Source organism: Pristiophorus japonicus, chromosome 1, assembly GCF_044704955.1.
Source record: "Pristiophorus japonicus isolate sPriJap1 chromosome 1, sPriJap1.hap1, whole genome shotgun sequence".
In the NCBI taxonomy this organism is placed as follows: Eukaryota; Metazoa; Chordata; class Chondrichthyes; family Pristiophoridae; genus Pristiophorus; species Pristiophorus japonicus.
Window position 1 is genome coordinate 480,065,425 of NC_091977.1, and position 21,652 is coordinate 480,087,076.

General features: G+C 45.9%; 1 protein-coding gene across 2 annotated transcripts in view; it reads right to left on the bottom strand.

The window, feature by feature from the left end:
- The window catches only part of kif9 (kinesin family member 9), a 233,918-nt gene that overhangs the window by 139,269 nt on the left and 72,997 nt on the right, over positions 1-21,652 (bottom strand). For both annotated transcript variants that reach the window (XM_070894741.1, XM_070894730.1), the window contains exons 10-12: positions 16,405-16,482; positions 11,979-12,047; positions 793-897 (exon numbers count right to left, since the gene is read on the bottom strand). In XM_070894741.1, the coding sequence (XP_070750842.1) occupies positions 793-897; positions 11,979-12,047; positions 16,405-16,482 (252 nt within the window). The remainder of the gene's footprint in view (positions 1-792; positions 898-11,978; positions 12,048-16,404; positions 16,483-21,652) is intronic.

Sequence of the window (21,652 nt, forward strand, 5' to 3'; positions counted from 1 at the left end):
TTATCACAGTTTCGGCAGTCCTCACTACCTTTTGCAATCCAATGGCTTTGCATGTCTGCTAAGATATTGTCTCCCCACAGCCTAATGTCACTCGTAAGTTGCGCCTCTTTCAACTCAGTATGCGCCAGTTGGTTTTCATCTTCAACTTTTTGGACTTGGAGCTCCAACTCGGCCAACTCCAGGTCCGGTGCCACTCGTGATTTCGTTGTCCAAATTGACTGCACAGTGTCGTCTTGGCTTTCATCTTCATGATCTTGAGTGTTTAGTTGTAAAAATTATCTAGTTTAAGCAGTTCAGCTACTTCTCATCTCTTTTACTCCTTGCGTAGCTGGTGCTCTTTCCTTTTTTCACTCTTGATTTGTGTGTGGAATGCATCTCTAGAAAAAGGGCATCTAGAGTCTGATTACATCAAGTCGAGAATAACATGCGCCTGAGCCCTCGCGGCTTCGCTCTGCTCTTGCTACGTCAATACTCTTCACCCTTACCCTTAATCCAACCTGTATGGGCCCCACTGTAGGCTTGGGCCGCGGGCGACTATCCCATCTGCCCCCCTTAATCCGTCCCTGACTGCGCCATGGCTATAAATACAGTACTAGTCCAATATACACCACATAATAGGGTAAACTCACTGAATCCAGCAGGAGCAGTATTTGAAGTGAGCTTGGATTGGAGAATCACCACTCGTGTAGTAGCCCTATTTTCAACCTGTTTTGCAATAAAGCATGGCTCCCCAATATGATTGTGGGATCGGTCTATATCTGCTGATATACATTGTTTGAATCAGTCACTCACATTAATTTCATCCAATGTCCCATCCAGGTATCTGCAAACTTGAGCCTTAATATCTTGGATTTGATTTGCAGTCAAAGTTTCGTAGCTGACCTGTCGACGGTTAGCCTATGTAGAAAACAGAAATGTATCACTCAATATCCAGAGTATTTCTACAAAATATCATTCAATATCCAGAGATAATTACTGGAATATATCACAATATCCAGAGAAAATTATTGGAATACATCACTCAATATCCAGAGAGAATTACTGAAATATATCATTCGATAGCTAGAGAGAATTACTGGAATATATATAACAGTCTCCCAGACTCAACTTCCTCGAGGAACAGCTCCTCATCTTTCGATTGGACCCTTTATAGTCTTCCGGACTCAACATTGAGTTCAACATTTCCGATCATAACCTCTGCCCCCATTTGTCCCCGTGGACGCATTTATTTGCACTGTAAAAATGGACGCGCCTTGTCTCTGATTGGTCCCCTTGGGGAACAAGCCACACCCTGAAGTTTCTCTGGAATGTGTAACTGGAACCGCCAAGCCCAAGTTCTCACTGACTTCGCAAATTGTAACTCGATCCACTTTGACTTCCAGAAGCCACAGATGATAGATCGCCCCAGAAGCCATTACGTGCCAGCTGAAGTCCTTTACACCAGCGCAAGTGCATGACCGCCCCCCCTTCCCCCACCATAGATGGGGTATTGTGTGCGGATGGTTAACAGGTTTATTGGGTATAAAGTGAATAGTGACAGTGTCGTGACTTCTGGATTGGAAAAACCTCTCTCCCCTCCAAACCCCACCCCGTCTCTCTCTCTTTCCCCCCGCCACCCTGTCTCTCTCTCTTCCCCCCGCAACCCGTCTCTCTCTTCCGCCCCCCCCACCCCGTCTCTCTCTCTTCCCCCCCCACCCCGTCTCTCTCTCTTCCCCCCCAACCCCGTCTCTCTCTCTTCCCCCCCAACCCCGTCTCTCTCCCTTCCCCCCCCCACCCCGTCTCTCTCTCTTCCCCCCCACCCCATCTCTCTTCCCCCCCCCCCACCCCGTCTCTCTCTTCCCGCCCCCACCCCGTCTCTCTCTCCCCCCCCACCCCATCTCTCTCATACCCCCCCCCCAAGCTCTCTCCCCCCCCCAAGCTCTCTCCCCACCCCCCGCAGACCCCAAGCTCTCTCTCTCTCTCTCTATCTATCTCTCCCCCCAAGCTCTCTCTCACTACACCTCCCCCACCACCCTCCCCAAGCTCTCTATCTCCCCCTTAGCCGACCGCCACCATGGCTCAGCTACTTGCGGTCCAACTCTCTCTCTCTCCCCGCCCGGCCACTTCTTTCCCCGCCCGCCCGCCTAGCCACCTCTGAGGATCAGCAGGCTTGGCAGCGGAGGATAAGCAGGCTCGGTCCATCGGCATGCTCTCGCAGCATCAGCAGCACACGTGGTGGATTGATTCCGGTTCGGGGCCACACTTCCAGTTCTGGCAATTCAAGTTTGGGCGGGAGGATCGGGGGCGGGGACTCGACCAGGCGGGAGGATCGGGGGCGGGGACTAGACCAGGCGGGAGGATCGGGGGCGGGGACTCGACCAGGCGGGAGGATCGGGGGCGGGGACTAGACCAGGCGGGAGGATCGGGGGCGGGGACTCGACCAGGCGGGAGGATCGGGGGCGGGGACTCGACCAGGCGGGAGGATCGGGGGCGGGGACTCGACCAGGCGGGAGGATCGGGGGCGGGGACTCGACCAGGCGGGAGGATCGGGGGCGGGGACTCGACCAGGCGGGAGGATCGGGGGCGGGGACTCGACCAGGCGGAAGGATCGGGGGCGGGGACTCGACCAGGCGGGAGGATCGGGGGCGGGGACTCAACAGAAAAAGCACAGTACAAATAGTCACCGTTTTTTCGGACAGAAGGTGATTCAGCTATTCCCATTTACACGGGACCTAGCTTTTGTTTCTTTACTTGTCCTGTTGCCACCCCATTTTGCCTTCCACCATCATTTCTTTTGTCATTAAAACTCTCCTGCCTACCCTATCTCAGACCTTCCCTTTTGTTCTTTCCTCCCCTCCCCCCTTTCCCTGCCTCTGTACTTGTTTAAAACCTGTTACATCTGTAACATTTTCCAGTTCTGATGAAAGGGCATCGACCTGAAATGTTAATTCTGTTTCTTTCTCCGCAGATGTTGCCTGACCTGCTGAGTGTTTCCAGCGTTTTCTGTTTTTATTTCAGATATTCAGCAATATTTTATTTTTGTGCTAGAATATATCATCGGATATCCAAAGAGAGTTGCTGGAATATATCACTGGATATCCTGAGATTTACTGGAATTGTTAGATACAATTACTAGAATATAATCACAGAGAATGCTGAAAATCTCAGCGGGTTAGGTAGCATCTATCGAGAGAAAAACAGAGTTAACGTTTCGGGTCGACAACCCTTCGCCAGAACTGCCGAATGTTCGAAAAGAGCACATTCTTAAGCACTGAAAGGGGGAGGGGAAGAAAGAACAAAAGGGAAAGTCTGTGATAGGGTGGATGGTAGGAGAGATTAAAGAGACAAAAGCAATAGAAACATAGAAAATAGGTGCAGGAGTAGGCCATTCGGCCCTTCGAGCCTGCACCGCTATTCAATGAGTTCATGGCTGAACATGCAACTTCAATACCCCATTCCTGCTTTCTCGCCATACCCCTTGATCCCCCTAGTAGTAAGGACTACATCTAACTCCTTTTTGAATATATTTAGTGAATTGGCCTCAACTACTTTCTGTGGTAGAGAATTCCACAGGTTCACCACTCTCTGGGTGAAGATGTTCCTCCTCATCTCAGTCCTAAATGGCTTACCCCTTATCCTTAGACTGTGACCTCTGGTTCTGGACTTCCCCAACATTGGGAACATTCTTCCTGCATCTAACCTGTCTAAACCCATCAGAATTTTAAACGTTTCTATGAGGTCCCCTCTCATTCTTCTGAACTCCAGTGAATTCAAGCCCAGTTGATCCAGTCTTTCTTGATAGGTCAGTCCCGCCATCCCGGGAATCAGTCTGGTGAACCTTCGCTGCACTCCCTCAATAGCAAGAATGTCCTTCCTCAGGTTAGGAGACCAAAACTGTACACAATACTCCAGGTGTGGCCTCACCAAGGCCCTGTACAACTGTAGTAACACCTCCCTGCCCCTGAACTCAAATCCCCTCGCTGTGAAGACCAACATACCATTTGCTTTCTAAACCGCCTGCTGTACCTGCATGCCAACCTTCAATGACTGATGAACCATGTCACCCAGGTCTCGTTGCACCTCCCCTTTTCCTAATCTGTCACCATTCAGATAATAGTCTGTCTCTCTGTTTTTACCGCCAAAGTGGATAACCTCACATTTATCCACATTATACTTCATCTGCCATGCATTTGCCCACTCACCTAACCTATCCAAGTCGCTCTGCAACTTCATAGCATCCTCCTCGCAGCTCACACTGCCTCCGAACTTAGTGTCATCCGCAAATTTGGAGATACTACATTTAATCCCCTCGTCTAAATCATTAATGTACAATGTAAATAGCTGGGGCCCCAGCACAGAACCTTGCGGTACCCCACTAGTCACCGCCTGCCATTCTGAAAAGTACCCATTTACTCCTACTCTTTGCTTCCTGTCTGACAACCAGTTCTCAATCCACGTCAGCACACTACCCCCAATCCCATGTGCTTTAACTTTGCACATTAATCTCTTGTGTGGGACCTTGTCGAAAGCCTTCTGAAAGTCCAAATATACCACATCAACTGGTTCTCCCTTGTCCACTCTACTGGAAACATCCTCAAAAAATTCCAGAAGATTTGTCAAGCATGATTTCCCTTTCACAAATCCATGCTGACTTGGACCTATCATGTCACCTCTTTCCAAATGCACTGCTATGACATCCTTAATAATTGATTCCATCATCTTACCCACTATCGATGTCAGGCTGACCGGGCTATAATTCCCTGTTTTCTCTCTCCCTCCTTTTTTAAAAAGTGGGGTTACATTGGCTACCCTCCACTCGATAGGAACTGATCCAGAGTCAATGGAATGTTGGAAAATGACTGTCAATGCATCCGCTATTTCCAAGGCCACCTCCTTAAGTACTCTGGGATGCAGTCCATCAGGCCCTGGGGATTTATCGGCCTTCAATCCCATCAATTTCCCCAACACAATTTCCCGACTAATAAGGATTTCCCTCAGTTCCTTCTCCTTACTAGACCCTCTGACCCCTTTTATATCCGGAAGGTTGTTTGTGTCCTCCTGAGTGAATACCGAACCAAAGTACTTGTTCAATTGGTCCGCCATTTCTTTGTTCCCCGTTATGACTTCCCCTGATTCTGACTGCAGGGGACCTACGTTTGTCTTTACTAACCTTTTTCTCTTTACATATCTATAGAAACTTTTGCAATCCGTCTTAATGTTCCCTGCAAGCTTCTTCTCGTACTCCATTTTCCCTGCCCTAATCAAACCCTTTGTCCTCTTCTGCTGAGTTCTAAATTTCTCCCAGTCTCCGGGTTCGCTGCTATTTCTGGCCAATTTGTATGCCACTTCCTTGGCTTTAATACTATCCCTGATTTCCCTTGATAGCCACGGTTGAGCCACCTTCCCTTTTTTATTTTTACGCCAGACAGGAATGTACAATTGTTGTAGTTCATCCATGCGGTCTCTAAATGTCTGCCATTGCCCATCCACAGTCAACCCCTTCAGTATCATTCGCCAATCAATCCTAGCCAATTCACGCCTCATACCTTCAAAGTTACCCTTCTTTAACTTCTGGACCATGGTCTCTGAATTAACTGTTTCATTCTCCATCCTAATGCAGAATTCCACCATATTATGGTCACTCTTCCCCAAGGGGCCTCGCACAACGAGATTGCTAATTAATCCTCTCTCATTACACAACACCTAGTCTAAGATGGCCTCCCCCCTAGTTGGTTCCTCGACATATTGGTTTAGAAAACCATCCCTTCTGCACTCCAGGAAATCCTCCTCCACCGTATTGCTTCCAGTTTGCCTCGCCCAATCTATGTGCATATTAAAGTCACCCATTATAACTGCTGCACCTTATTGCATGCACCCCTAATTTCCTGTTTGATGCCCTCCCCAACATCACTACTACTGTTTGGAGGTCTGTACACAACTCCCACTAACGTTTTTTGCCCTTTGGTGTTCTGCAGCTCTACCCATATAGATTCCACATCATCCAAGCTAATGTCCTTCCTAACTATTGCATTAATCTCCTCTTTAACCAGCAATGCTACCCCACCTCTTTTTCCTTTTATTCTATCCTTCCTGAATGTTGAATACCCCTGGATGTTGAGTTCCCAGCCCTGATCATCCTGGAGCCATGTCTCTGTAATCCCAATCACATCATATTTGTTAACATCTATTTGCACAGTTAATTCATCCATCTTATTACGGATACTCCTTGCATTAAGACACAAAGCCTTCAGGCTTGTTTTTTTAACACCCTTTGTCCTTTTAGAATTTTGCTGTACAGTGGCCCTTTTTGTTCTTTGTCTTGGGTTTCTCTGCCCTCCACTTTTCCTCATCTCCTTTCTGTCTTTTGCTTTTGTCTCCTTTTTGTTTCCCTCTGTCTCCCTGCATTGGTTCCCATCCCCCTGCCATATTAGTTTAACTCCTCCCCAACAGCACTAGCAAACACTCTCCCTTGGACATTGGTTCCGGTCCTGCCCAGGTGCAGACCGTCCGGTTTGTACTGGTCCCACCTCCCCCAGAACCGGTTCCAATGCCCCAGGAATTTGAATCCCTCCCTGCTGAAGTCACGTATTCATCTGCGCTATCCTGCGATTCCTACTCTGACTAGCACGTGGCACTGGTAGCAATCCCGAGATTACTACTTTTGAGGTCCTACTTTTTAATTTAGCTCCTAGCTCCTTAAATTCGTTTCGTAGGACCTCATCCCTTTTTTTACCATGGCTGATCATGCAACTTTAGTACCCCATTCCTGCTTTCTCTCCATACCCCTTGATCCTTTTAGCCGTAAGGGCCACATCTAACTCCCTTTTGAATATATCTAACAAACTGGCCTCAACAACTTTCAGTGGTAGAGAATTCCACAGGTTCACGATTCTCTGAGTGAAGAAGTTTCTCCTTATCTCGGTCCTCAATGGCTTACCCCTTATCGTTAGACTGTGACCCCTGGTTCTGGACTTCCCTAACATCGGGAACATTCTTCCTGCATCTAACCTGTCCAATCCCGTCAGAATTTTATATGTTTTGTATGTCCTCTCTGCATGATGGGCTGAATTGAAATGGTAATGATACAGGTTAAAAAAAGACTTTCGACCAGTATCCACTATAGGCCCACTAACTCCCACAGCTACTTAAGCTACATTTCCTTCCAGTCCGCATCCTATAAGGACTCCATTCCATTCTCCCAGTTTCTCCGTCTCCAACGTATCTGCTCTGACGACGCCATCTTTCAAATTAGTGCCTCTGACATGTCTTCCTTTTTCATCAATCGAGGATTTCCCTCCGTCGTGGTTAACATGGCCCTCGACCGTGTCCGTTCTATTTCCCACACCTCTACGCTCACCCATTCCCCTCCCTCTCAGAACCACGACAGGGTTCCCTTTGTCCTCCCCTTTCACCCTACCAGCCGCCACGTTCAACAGATCATCCGCTGCCATTTCCGCCACCTCCAGCATGATACCACCACCAATCACATTTTCTCCTCCCCTCCCCTCTCAGTGTTCTGAAGGGGCCATTTCCTCTGTGACACCCTGGTCCATTCCGCAGTCACCCCCAGCAGTCCCTCCACTTCCCACGGCACCTTCCTGTGCAAGCGCAAGAGATGCAACACCTGCCCTTTTACCTCCTCCCTTCCCACTACCCAGGGGCCCAAATAGTCCTTCCAGATGACACAGCGATTTACTTGTACTTCTTTCAATTTAGTATACTGTATTCGCTGTTCGACCAAGCGTAGATTGGGTGACCGCTTTGCTGAACACCTCCATTCAGTCCACTAGTGTGACCCTGAGCTTCTGGTCACCTGTTACTTTAATTCTCCACTCCACTCTCACTCTGATATCTCTGTTCTTGGACTCCTCCGCTGTTCCAATGAAGCCCAACACAAGCTCGAGGAACAGCATCTCATCTTTCGTTTAGGCACTTTATAGCCTTCTAGACTCAACATCGAGTTCAACAATTTCAGAGCTTAACCTCTGGCCATCTTTAGCTCCCTTTTCTCCCCCGCAACCCCTATCTTATGTTTTTTTTTTCTTCTTTCTTCCCTTTTTTTCCCTCTTTGTCTATAATGGCAGTTGGTCACTACTGTGCCATTCACACCCTTTCCAGATTAACCTTTTTCTAACCCCTATCATTATTATTTCAATTCGGTCCATCATCCCTTTTGTCTCTAATCTCTCCTGCCTTCCACTCCATCACAGACCTTCCCTTTTCTTCTTTCTACCCATCCCCCTTTCAGTGCCTAAGAACGTGCTCTTTTCGAACATTTGGCAGTTCTGACGAAGTGACGTGGACCCGAAACGTTAACTCTGTTTGTTTCTCCATAGATGCTGCCTGACCTGCTGAGATTTCCAGCATTCTCTATTTTTATTTCAGATTCCAGCATCCGCAGTATTTTGCTTTTGTACTAGAATATAATCATTGGATAACTTGACAGATTTACTGGCATATATTCACCTGATATTCTGAGGGAATTAATTCAATATAATCACGAGATGTCCTGAAGGATTTACTGGAATGTATAATTGAATATCCTAACAGCATTTCTGGAAAATATCACTGGATGTCCAGAGAGAATTACTGGACGATAATCACTGAATATCTTGAGGGATTAACTGGAATATAAATCACCAGATAGCCTGCGGAATTAACTGGAATATAAATCAGTGAATATCCTGAGGGATTAACCGGAAAATAATCATTGGATAACCTGACAGATGTATTGGATAAATTGCCAGGCCCAGATGACATGTATCCCAGGCTGTTAAGAGAAGCAATGGAGATAATGGCAGAGACTCTGATCAACATTTTTCAAACCTCCCTGGCTACAGGAGTGGTGCCGGAGGATTGGAGGATTCCGAAGGTGTACCGTTGTTTAAAAAGGAGAAAGGGATAGACCGAATAATTACAAGCCAATCGGCCTAACCTTGATGGTGGGAAAATTATTGGAAAAAATTTTGAGGGATAGTATTAATCGTCATTTAGAAAGGGAAGGACTAATCAAGAACGTTTCAGCATGGATTTGTTAAAAGGTCAGGGACTACTGTGGTAATGCAGCCATTGCTGTTTACAACTTGTGTTAAGAGCCATCTTGAAGTCTATATGTTTGTGATGTCGTAAAGAATATACAACAAATGAGGGTAACGCATTCAATGTAGTCTACATGGATTTTAGCAAGTCTTTTAACAAGGTCCACATGGCAGACTGGTCAGAAAGGTAAAATCCCATGGGATCCAAGGGAAAGTGGCAAATTGGATCCAAAGTTGGCTGTGGCAGGAAGCAAAGGGTAATGGTCAGCGGATGTTTTTGTGATTAGAAGGCTGTTTCCAGTGGGATTCCACAGGGCTCAGTATTAGGTCCCTTGCTTTTTGTGGTATAGGTATATATCAATGATTTGGACTTAAATGAAAGGGGCATGATTAAGAAGTGTGCAAATGATACAAAAATTGTCAGCATGGTTGATAATGAGGAAGAAGCTGCAAACTGCAAGATGATAACAATGGACTGGTCATGTGGGCAGAAAAGTGGCAAACAGAATTCAATCCAGAGCATTGTGAGGTAATGCATTTGGGGAGGACTAACATGGCAAGGCAATGCACAATAAATGGTAGCATACTGAGAAGTGTAGAGGGACAGAGGGATCTTGGAGTGCATGTCCATAGATCCCTGAAAGTAGCAGAAGATGTAGATAAGGTGCTTAAGAAGGCATACGGGATATTTTCCTTTATTAATTGAGGCACAGAACATAAGAGCAGGAAGGTTATGCTAGAATTGTATAAAACACTAGTTAGGCCACTGCTAAAGTACTGTGTACAGTTCTGATCAGCACACATTACAGGAAATATATGATTGCACTCGAGAGGGTACAGAGAAGATTTATGAGGATGTTACCAAGACTGGAAAATTTTAGCTATGACGAAAGATTGGATAGGCTCGGGTTGTTTTCTTTGGAACAGAGGAGGCTGAGGGGAGATTTAATTGAGTGCATCAAATTATGAGGACCTATTTCCCTTTGCAGGGAGGTCAATAACAAAGGGCATAAGAACATAAGAAATAAGAGCAGGAGTAGGCCAACTGGCCCCTCGAGCCTGCTCCGCCATTTAATATCATGGCTGATCTGATCATGGACTCAGCTCCACTTCCCTGCCCGCGCTCCCCATAACCCTTTATTCCCTTATCGCTCAAAAATCTGTCTATCTCTGCCTTAAATATATTCAATGACCCTGCCTCCACAGCTCTCTGGGACAGAGAATTCCAAAGATTTACAACACTCAGAGAAGAAATTCCTCATCTCAGTTTTAAATGGGCGGCCCTTTATTCTGAGACTTTGCCCCCTAGTTTTAGTTTCCCCTGAGAGAGGAAATATCCTCTCTGCATCTACCTTATCAAGCCCCCTCATTATCTTATATGTTTCGTTAAGATCACCTCTCATTCTTCTGAACTCCAATGTGTATAGGCCCAACCTACCTTCATAAGTCAACCCCCTCATCTCCGGAATCAACCAAGTGAACCTTCTCTGAACAGCCTCCAATGCAAGTATATCCTTCCTTAAATACGGAGACCAAAACTCTTTGCAGTACTCCAGGTGCGGCCTCACCAATACCCTGTACAATTATAGCAGGATTTCTCTGCTTTTATACTCTATCCCCCTTGCAATAAAGGCCAAAATTCCATTTGCCTTCCTGATTACTAACTTTTTGTGTTTCATGCACAATGGCCCCCAGATCCCTCTGTACTGCAGAACTTTGCAATTTTTCTCCATTTAAATTATAATTTGCTTTTCTATTTTTTCTGCCAAAGTGGATAACCTCACATTTTCCCACATTATACTCCATCTGCCAAATTTTTGCCCAATCACTTAGCCTGTCTGTATCCGTGTTGCAGATTTTTTGTGTCCTCCTCACAATTTGCTTTCCCACCCATCTTTGTATCATCAGCAAACTTGGCTACATTACATTCAGTCTCTTTATCCAAGTCATCAATATAGAAACATAGAAAATAGGTGCAGGAGTAGGCCATTCGGCCCTTCTAGCCTGCACCGCCATTCAATGAGTTCATGGCTGTATAGATTGTAAATAATTGAGGACTCAGCACCGATCCCTGCGGCACCCCACTAGACACTGTTTGCCAACCGGAAAATTACCCAATCATCCCGACTCTCTGTTTTCTGTTAGTTAGCCAATCCTCTACTCATGCTAATATATTACCCCCAACCCTGTGAACTTTTATCTTGTGCAGTACCCTTTTATGTGGCACCTTATTGAATGCCTTTTGGAAATCCAAATACACCACATCCACTGGCTCCCCCTTATTCACCCTACTCGTTACATCCTCAAAGAACTCCAGCAATTTTGTCAAACATGATTTCCCTTTCATAAATTTAAAGTAATTGGTAGAAAAATTCGAAGGGAGCTGAGGAGAAATTCTCACCCAGAGGAGTGGGAGTTTGGAACTCACTGCCTGAAAGGGTGATAGAGGCAGAAACCCTCATTTAAAAAGTGCTTGGATGTGCACTTGAAGTACCGTGCCTGCAAGGCTACAGATCAAGAGCGCGAAAATGGGTTTCGGCTGGATAGCTCTTTTTCGGCCAGCACAGACACGCATGGCCTCCTTCTGTGCATGAACTTCAATGATTCTATGGAATATAATTACTGGATATCCTGACAGAATTACTGGAATATAATCACTTGATATTCTGAGAGATTAACTGGTATACGATCTGAATATCCTGACATAACAGTGAAAGGTTTAAAAAAAATATTGATGAGAAAGGGTCATCACACTGCTAAAAATGTTTGTGTTGCAGTGAGTTGCGACCAACAGAATAAAGGAAACTGACCATACACACTTTACTGCCATACACCATTATTATTTAACTGCAAAAATCATAGCAAACCTCTCACTCAATCACACTCTAACCTTCTTTACTATCACTTCTGCCTTCAGAAGATATGGCAAATATTTGAAGGATGAAATCTGATATATCTCACCAGTATGTTATGCATAGCTAGCTCATCCTGCAGTAGCTGGATCTCTTTCTGAAGCTTTTGAATCATTTTCTAGAAATAGAAACATAACATAAAGAGAGTTATGGATAGGATATTGGTATTCTTGCCATTGAAGTTCACCCCCACAGCACATTACCTCTCTCACCACCACCATCAAATTGTTAAGAGGACACAAAAAATCTGCAAAGGGATATAGACAGGCTAAATGAGTGGGCAAAAATTTGGCAGATGGAGTATGATAAGGAAGCCCAATAGAATCTTGGCCTTTATTGCAAAGGGGATGGAGTATTAAAGCAGGGAAGTTTTGCTACAGTTATACAGGGTATTGGTGAGGCCACACCTGGAATACTGCGTACTGTTTTGGTTTTCATATTTACGAAAGGATATACTTGCTTTGGAGGCAGTTCAGAGAAGGTTCACTAAGTTGATTCCGGAGATGAGATAAGGAAAGATTGAGTAGGCTGGGCCTCTACTCAGTGGAATTCAGAAGAATGAGAGGTGATCTTATCGAAATGTATAAGATTATGAGGGGGCTTGACAGGGTGGATGCAGAGAGGATGTTTCCACTGATAGGGGAGACTAGAAATAGGGGCATAATCTTAGAATAAGGGGCCGCCCATTTAAAACTGAGATGAGGAGGAATTTCTTCTCTCAGAGGGTTGTAAACATTTGGAATTCGTTGCCTCAGAGAGCTGTGGAAGCTGGGACATTGAATAAATTTAAGACAGAGATAGACAGTTTCTTAACCGATAAGGGAATAAGGGGTTATGGGGAGCGGTCAGGGAAGTGGGCCTAAGTCCATGATCAGATCAGCCATGATTGTATTAAATGGTGGAACAGGCCGGAGAGGCCGTATGGCCTAATCCTGCTCCTATTTCTTATGTTCTTATAATGTGGGAAAATGTGAGGTTATCGACTTTGGCAGAAAAAATAGAAAAGCAAATTGTAATTTAAATGGAGAAAAATTGCAAAGAGCTGCAGTACAGAGGGACCTGGGGGTCCTTGTGAGTGAAACACAAAAAGTTAGCATGCAGGTACAGCAAGTAATAAGTAAGGCAAATGGAATGTTGGCCTTTATTGCAAGGGGGATAAAAGCAGAGAAGTCCTGCTACAACAGCACAGGGTATTGGTAAGGCCACACCTAGAGTACTGCATACAGTTTTGGTCTCCATATTTAAGGAAGGATATACTTGCATCGGACGCTGTTTAGAGAAGGTTAACTAAGTTGATTCCGGAGATGAGGGGGTTGACTTATGAAGATCGGTTGAGTAGGTTAGGCCTATACATATTGGAATTCAGAAGAATGAGAGGTAATCTTATCGAAACATAAGATAATGAGGAAGCTCGACAAAGTGGATGCAGAAACTCATAGGGGAAACTAAAACTCGGGGACATAGTCTCAGAATAAGGGGCCGCCCATTTAAAACTGAGATGAGGAGGAATTTCTTCTCTCAGAGGGTGTAAATCTATGGAATTCTCTGTCCCAGAGAGCTTTGGAGGCTGGGTCATTGAATATATTTAAGGCGGGGATAGACAGATTTTTGAGCGATAAGGGAGTAAAGGATAATGGGGAGCGGGCAGGGAAGTGGAGCTGAGTCCATGATCAGATCAGCCATGATCTTATTGAATGGTCGAGCAGGCTCGGTGGGCCAAATGGCCTACTTCTGCTCCTATTTCTTATGGTCTTATGTTTAATCCGAGCCATGGAAAACCCAACCGACAACTATTAAATTTCAATTCGGCTCCCAGTTGCACTGTGGGAGCAATGAAGTATCGTAATGAACAGCAAAGAATGACTCAGAAAGCAATAAAGAAAGGAAAGATAGATTACGAAGGTAAACTTGCGCAAAACATAAAAACAGATAGTAAAAGCTTTTACAGATATATAAAACGGAAAAGAGTGACTAAAGTAAATGTTGGTCCCTTAGAAGATGAGAAGGGGGATTTAATAATGGGAAATGTGGAAATGGCTGAGACCTTAAATAATTATTTTGCTTCGGTCTTCACAGTGGAAGACACAAAAACCATGCCAAAAATTGCTGGTCACGGGAATGTGGGAAGGGAGGACCTTGAGACAATCACGATCACTAGGGGGGTAGTGCTGGACAAGCTAATGGGATTCAAGGTAGACAAGTCCCCTGGTCCTGATGAAATGCATCCCAGGGTATTAAAAGAGATGGCGGAAGTTATAGCAGATGCATTCGTTATAATCTACCAAAATTCTCTGGACTCTGGGGAGGTACCATCGGATTCGAAAGCAGCTAATGTAACGCCTCTGTTTAAAAAAGGGGGCAGACAAAAGGCAGGTAACTATAGGCCGGTTAGTTTAACATCTGTAGAGGGGAAAATGTTTGACACTATCATTAAGGAAGAAATAGCGGGACATCTAGATAGGAATAGTGCAATCAAGCAGATGCAACATGGATTCATGAAGAGTAAATCATGTTTAATAATTTACTGGAATTCTTTGAGGATATAACGAGAATGGTGGATAGAGGTGTGCCAATGGATGTGGTGTATTTAGATTTCCAAAAGGCATTCGATAAGGTGCCACACAAAAGGTTACTGCAGAAGATAAAGGTACGCGGAGTCAGAGGAAATGTATTAGCATGGATAGAGAATTGGCTGGCTAACAGAAAGCAGAGAGTTGGGATAAATGGGTCCTTTCGGGTTGGAAATTGGTGGTTAGTGGTGTGCCACAGGGATTGGTGCTGGGACCACAACTGTTTACAATATACATAGATGACCTGGAAGAGTTGACAGAGTGTAGTGTAACAAAATTTGCAGATGACACAAAGATTAGTGGGAAAGCGGGTTGTGTAGAGGACACAGAGAGGCTGCAAAGAGATTTAGATAGGTGAAGCGAATGGGCTAAGGTTTGGCAGGTGGAATTCAATGTCGGAAAGTGTGAGGTCATCAACCTTAGGGAAAAAAAAAACAGTAAAAGGGAATATTATTTGAATGGGGAGAAATTACAACATGCTGCGGTGCAGAGGGACCTGGGGGTCCTTGTGTATGAATCCCAAAAAGTTAGTTTGCAGGTGCAGCAGGTAATCAGGAAGGCGAATGGAATGTTGGCCTTCATTGCGAGAGGGATGGAGTACAAAAGCAGGTAGGTCCTTCTGCAACTGTATAGGGTATTGGTGAGGCTGCACCTGGAGTACTGCGTGCAGTTTTGGTCACCTTACTTAAGGAAGGATATACTAGCTTTGGAGGGGTTACAGAGACGATTCACTCGGCTGATTCCGGAGATGGTTAACTTATGATGATAGATTGAGTAGACTGGGTCTTTACTCGTTGGAGTTCAGAAGGATGAGGGGTGATCTTATAAAAACATTTAAAATAATGAAAGGGATAGACAAGATAGAGGCAGAGAGGCTGTTTCCACTGGTCGGGGAGACTAGAACTAGGGGGCACAGCCTCAAAATACGGGGGAGCCAATTTAAAACCGAGTTGAGAAGGACTTTCTTCTCCCAGAGGGTTGTGAATCTGTTGAATTGTCTGCCCAAGGAAGCAGTTGAGGCTAGCTCATTGAATGTATTGAAGTCACAGAGAGATAGATTTTTAACCAATAAGGGAATTAAGGGTTACGGTGAGCGGGCTGGTAAGTGGAGCTGAGTCCACGGCCAGATCAGCCATGATCTTGTTGAATGGCGGAGCAGGCTCGAGGGGCTAGATGGCCTACTCCTGTTCCTAATTCTTATGTTCTTATCCCGCCTCTCAAGAATTGGAGATAGGCATGTCACGCAACCCATGCTTAGAAATGGCGGCATAGTTATCGCGACTGGTTGGGGTCACGTTTCGTGATTTAAAATCCCCCCACTCTCCCCTGACCCTCTCCCGCCTGGAGGGCTTAATCTCGATGCCAGGAATCTGAGCCCGCACCAGGAGTCTCAATTCATAGTCTAAGATGCCAATCCAGCCCACTGAGAGTCCGCTGCATTGTCAGAGGTACTGTCCTTCATAGGTGATAGTAAATCAAGGTTCACCGCTGCCCCACCACCACCCACAAGCTCTGGATCAGTGGAGGTTATAGATCCAATGGCAGTATTCGAAGGACAATAGGGAGCTCTGTCAATGTCCTGAGCTGTACTCCTCCCTTAACCAGTACCACCAATAATCATAAGCTGGTCATTCATTTAACTGCTATTCGTGGTGTGTGAAAAATGGTTTGCCTATTTAACAATAGTTATTTCACTTCAAGAATAAGCTATGTGATGTGCTTGGAAGCCTTCGGAGAGATGCAAGAACGTGCTGAAGTCCATGCCACTTTATTCTGTCAATCAAATCGGGACTGAGATCATAGAGTGCTACATCGATAACCTGCTTTCGGGGTGAAAGGCTGGTGCGTGGATGCTTATTTTACTTGAAAAAAGCTCAAAACAAAATAAATGAGTTCTACACTCACGGTGGGGTCACTCTGCACATTAGGGACTGGCTCAGCTGGTATACACTTCATTCTTGATGCAAACCGGAGAGTAGACAGCTGAAACAAGAGAAAGAATGATATGATCAGCTGAAGGAGTTCACTTCCTTTTATTTCATCCCCATTTCCATTGAAGGTGCTGACGAGGTTTCACAGCCCTCCTCTGGTAACTTGCTGAAGTCATCGTTATTAATGTGCGAGTTCAAGGAGTTAGTGTCAATGGGCTATTGGCTCACGAGGGCTCCACAATTAAGTCCAATTCTGTATGCACTAGATGTCCTCATTTACTCACACTCTAAAACTAGAAGAGTGATCAAGATCCTTTACTGATTTTCTTTCTGTCTCGCCAATTAAAGCATGCCTTCTTCTACCACCCCGATTCAGCACAGACCATGACACCACAACATAATCTTAATCTGTATGGTGCAGAAATCCCGGTTTCTTCTTCCCGTGGGCATTCGACAAAAAATAGGAGAAAAGATGCGCACTTATCTTTTGGTCGAACGCTCACCAGGGACTCGAGGCATCCTCTTCTTGCGCAACGGAGCGTGTTTACGTTGGGACATCTGTAGGAGTCACGTGGGCCTGGACACCCAATCACGGTAAAGTATTTTCTCATTCATCGTAATCGGAGTTTCGTAAGTTCGAAACTCCTATTACTATGAATGAGAAACACCCCCAAACACCAAAACACTACATAAAATATTTAAAAAACACCTCACATAAATACATTATAGAAATTAAAATTGATAGAAATATTTTTGAAAAAAAAATATTTGCCAATTTTTTAAAAAAGTTTTAATTATGGTTTAAAATAAAATTACCTGAGTGGGCAGGGTTTTTAACATAAATATGTATTTGTAAATTTTATTTTTGATATGTTTTTGATATGTTTTTAAACTCTTATGCTGGTAAAAGTAGGCTCTGAGCCTGCTTTTACCAGGTGCAAGAGTTTTAAGGACATTCGCAGGGCAAGGGATGGGCAAAGAGCTCAAACTCTGCCGTGGGAATGTCCTTCTCCCAGAGAAGCAGCCATCTGTCAAGCCAGAAACTTGACAGATCGGAAAAGCCGGTTTTCGGAGCATGCGCATTGCGCGCCGAAAACCAGCTTTTCCGATGCCTTCCCAGATCCATAGATACTCCTTACGGACCCGGGGAGGCCAGAATTTCAGAGCTTATGTCTCATTTCCACACTCGGCAGTGCATTTACCAAAAAAAGAGAGGTGCTCCATGGTGTTAAAACAATGTTTTTCTGTATTACTTGTACTCAAAGGCAGGACATTTTTTTTTTCCCATTCTCGGGATGTAGGTGTCCTTGGCAAGGGTGGCATATATTCTCCATCCTTAGTTGCCCAGAGAAGGTGGTAATGGTCCGCCTTCTTGAACCGCTGGTAGTGGTTTGATACCGAGTGGCTTGCTCGGCTACTTCAGAGGGCAGTGAAGAACCAACCACATTGGTGTGGGACTGGAGTCACATATAGGCCAGACTAGGTGAGGACGGCAAGTTTTTTTCCCCACAGGACATTAGTGAACCAGTTGGGATGTTACGAGATCTGACAGCTTCATGGCTACTTTAAATGATACCAGCTTTTTATTTCCAGCTTGTTAAAAAACCGGAATTAACATTCCCAACCTGCTGTGGTGGGATTTAACTCACCAATTTGGCATCACAAATGACTACTTCTCTAATTTTATCCCCTCCCTCCTCTCTCCAAGATATTAAGCCCCTTGCTGAACTGCAATTCCACAGGCACTAGTCGCCTATTAGTACCTTGCCCAAGTAGCTACTCTTAATGTGCAGTCCCAGGCAAAGAATGTTTGAGATCACCACTGTCAGAACTGATCCTGTTCTCGCCTGATATCCAGAAATGTTTTTTGAGTGCATGACAATGAGAATGGTTACCAGCACAGAGATGGTACCTAAATCTACAGCCAGTTTAAAGATGTTAAAATGACACAAGGCCACAAACATACCAACATGGACAGAAACACAGACAAGATCAAATGCATACAAACACATAAAAAGAAATACACACGTACATACTTGTAGACACACAAACAATATCAAACTGATCACCTGTCATTAACAAAGTTGCTAAGGATCTCTCCCAGTAGTACAGTTGTATAAAAGCACCAAGTTGCATGAGCCATACCGACCAGGAAGGACCAAGGTTTGATCCTCATCTGCGTTGGGCAGCAATAAGGGAATTATAATTGGCCTCAGCACCCCAGGGGTAGGGAATGCTATCCTATGACCCTGCTGGAAAGAGCTTATTTATGGAGACTGGGTCAGGCTCAGCCACGATGCCCTGTATAGCTGAAGAGCTCATCAATTCTCATGCATGAGGAATGCTGCACCCACTGAACTGTGCACCAACAAGAGTCAGTGCCTTCAGTACAGGAGGGACGTGTAAAGTCCTGTCCCCTCAGTACAGATTCACACGAGACATAGTGAAGTCAAGGTCACTCTGGACCTGCACCTTTATTTCACAACTCTGGAATGCTGCACTTGCCTGAGACCCGTCCTTATATACCTGTCTCTTGCAAGTGCACCCCTGGTGGTAAGGTATGCTGGTGGTTACAGGTCATATCTTATTACAGTCATGTATAGCATGTTAGGATAGGTCATATCTTATTACAGTCATGTATAGCATGTTAGGATACAGTTATATATAATAATGTAAGATACATGACATCACCCTCCCACAAGGTCTTACTGTCTTTATAGGTTCAGTCTCTCAGGTGGTCTACGCTCTCGCGTGGAGCGTCTGAGTCGTGGTTCAGTTGTTTGCCTTGGTGTCTGTTTTTCTTTGGGTGTGGTTGCTGGTATCTCGCCTAGGCTGTCTGTTTCGATTGGTGTGATTGTTGTTGACTCGCCTGGGCTGTCTGTTGGGATTGCCCTTTCCTCAGGTTGTTCCCTCTGTCTGTCCACCAGGTGTGGTGCGAGTTCCACATTGTAGTGTGCCTCTGGTTCCGCAGTGTTGTTGGTAAATCTGCTTTTGACTTGGTCTACATTCCTCCGGCAGGTTTTGCCATTGTCCATTTGTACTACCAGTAGCCTGTTTCCTTCCTTGCCCGTTACTGTCCCTGCAAGCCACTTGGGACCCCTGCCATAGTTTAGTACAAACACTTTGTCCCCTATCTCATTCCATCTCCCCCTCGAATTTCTGTCATGGTACTCAGTTAGCTTATGGCACTTTGCCTCAACGATTTCGTGCATGTCTGTGAGGATTAATGAGAGCCTTGTTTTTAAAGTCCTTTTCATCAACAGTTGCGCGGGAGGGATCCCAGTCAGTGAGTGCGGACGAGATCTGTATGCCAGCAGCAGTCGCGACAGGCAACCCTGCAGCATGGGACCTTGGATTTTAAGCATGTTTTGTTTAATGATTTGCACTGCTCTCTCCGCCTGGCCGTTGGAGGCCGGCTTGAACGGTGCCGTCTTGACGTGATTTATGCCGTGATCAATTATAAAGTCTTGGAATTCTGCGCTGGTGAAGCACGGACCAGTGTCACTGACCAATATGTCAGGGATTCCGTGCGTTGCAAACATGGTTGCGAGGCTCTCCACAGTGTTGGAGGTTGTGCTCGAGTTTAAAATGGTGCATTCGATCCACTTTGAAAATGCATCTACAACTACGAGGAACATTTTGCCATGAATGGGCCCGCATAGACTATGTGCACCCGCGACCACGGTTTGATAGGCCAGGGCCAGGGGCTCAGTGGAGCCTCCCTGGGGGCATTGCTGAGTTGGGCACAAATGGTGCACCTTCGGACGCAGAGCTCCAAGTCTGCGTCAATACCAGGCCACCAGACGTGGGATCTGGCTATGGCCTTCATGAGAACGATCCCCGGGTGCTCGCGGTGGAGCTCCCGGACAAATGCCTCTCTGCCTCGCAGAGGCATGACTACTCGGCTGCCCCACATCAGGCAGTCTGCTTGTAGTGATAGCTCATGCATGCGCCTGTGAAAGGGTTTTAATTCCTCGGGGCAGGCATCGCAAGCCTCTGCCCAGTCACCGGTTAGGACACATCTTTTTACTAAGGATAACGTGGGGTCGTTGGCCATCCAGGGCTCTGATTTGGCGAGCCGTCATGGGCGAACCTATGGACTCAAAGGCATTGATTGCCATGACTATCTCACAGTCCTGTTCGTCAGACCCTTCCGTGGTCGCCAGGGGTAGCCTGCTGAGCGCGTCGGCACAGTTGTCTGTGCCTGGTCTGTGCCTTATGGTATAGTCGTAGGACGCCAGCATGAGTGCCCACCGTTGAATTCGCGCCGAGGCGTTGGCGTTTATTGCCTTGCTCTCAGATAGGAGGGACGTGAGTGGCTTGTGGTCGGTTTCTAACGCGAACTTGGCCCCGAAAAGGTATTGGTGCATCTTTTTGACACCGTACACGCACGCGAGCGCCTCCTTCTCTACCATTCCGTACCCGCGCTCCGCCCGCGAAAGTGACCTGGAGGCATAAGCTATGGGTTGTAATTTGCCCGCACTATTGACATGTTGCAAAGCGCACCCGACCCCATACGCTGACGCATCGCATGTGAGAACTAGCTTTTTACCTGGGTCAAAGAAAGTCAAAACACTGTTGTAACACAGAAGGTTGCGTGCCTTATTGAAGGCGCGTTCCTGGGCGTCCCCCCAAAACCAATCGCACCCCTTTCTGAGTAGCACGTGGAGAGGCTCCAGCAGCGTGCTTAAGTTCTGCATAAAGTTCCCAAAGTAATTGAGTAGCCCGAGAAAGACGCGCAGTTCTGAGACATTCCGGGGCCTGGGTGGCAGGCGATTTGCTTCTGTTTTGGACTCTGTTGGGCGGATTCCATCAGCGGCAATCCTTCTGCCCAAAAATTCAATCTCGGGTGCGAGAAACAGGCACTTGGATTTCTTGACTCGTAGGCCTACCCGATCCAACCGCTTTAGTACTTCCTCCAAATTACGGAGATGGGAGTCGGTGTCCCTGCCCGTGATAAGTATGTCGTCTTGAAATACAACCGTCCCCGGGATGGACTTGAGCAGACTCTCCATGTTGCGCTGGATTATGGCAGCTGCCGACCTGATGCCGAATGGGTATCGATTGTACGTGAAAAGGCCTCGATGTGTGTTGATGGTGGTGAGTAGCTTGGATTCCTCGGTCAACTCTTGCGTTATATACGCAGATGTGAGGTCTAATTTTGAGAAAAGTTTACCTCCAGCCAATGTGGCAAATAAGTCCTCCGCTCTGGGCAGCGGGTA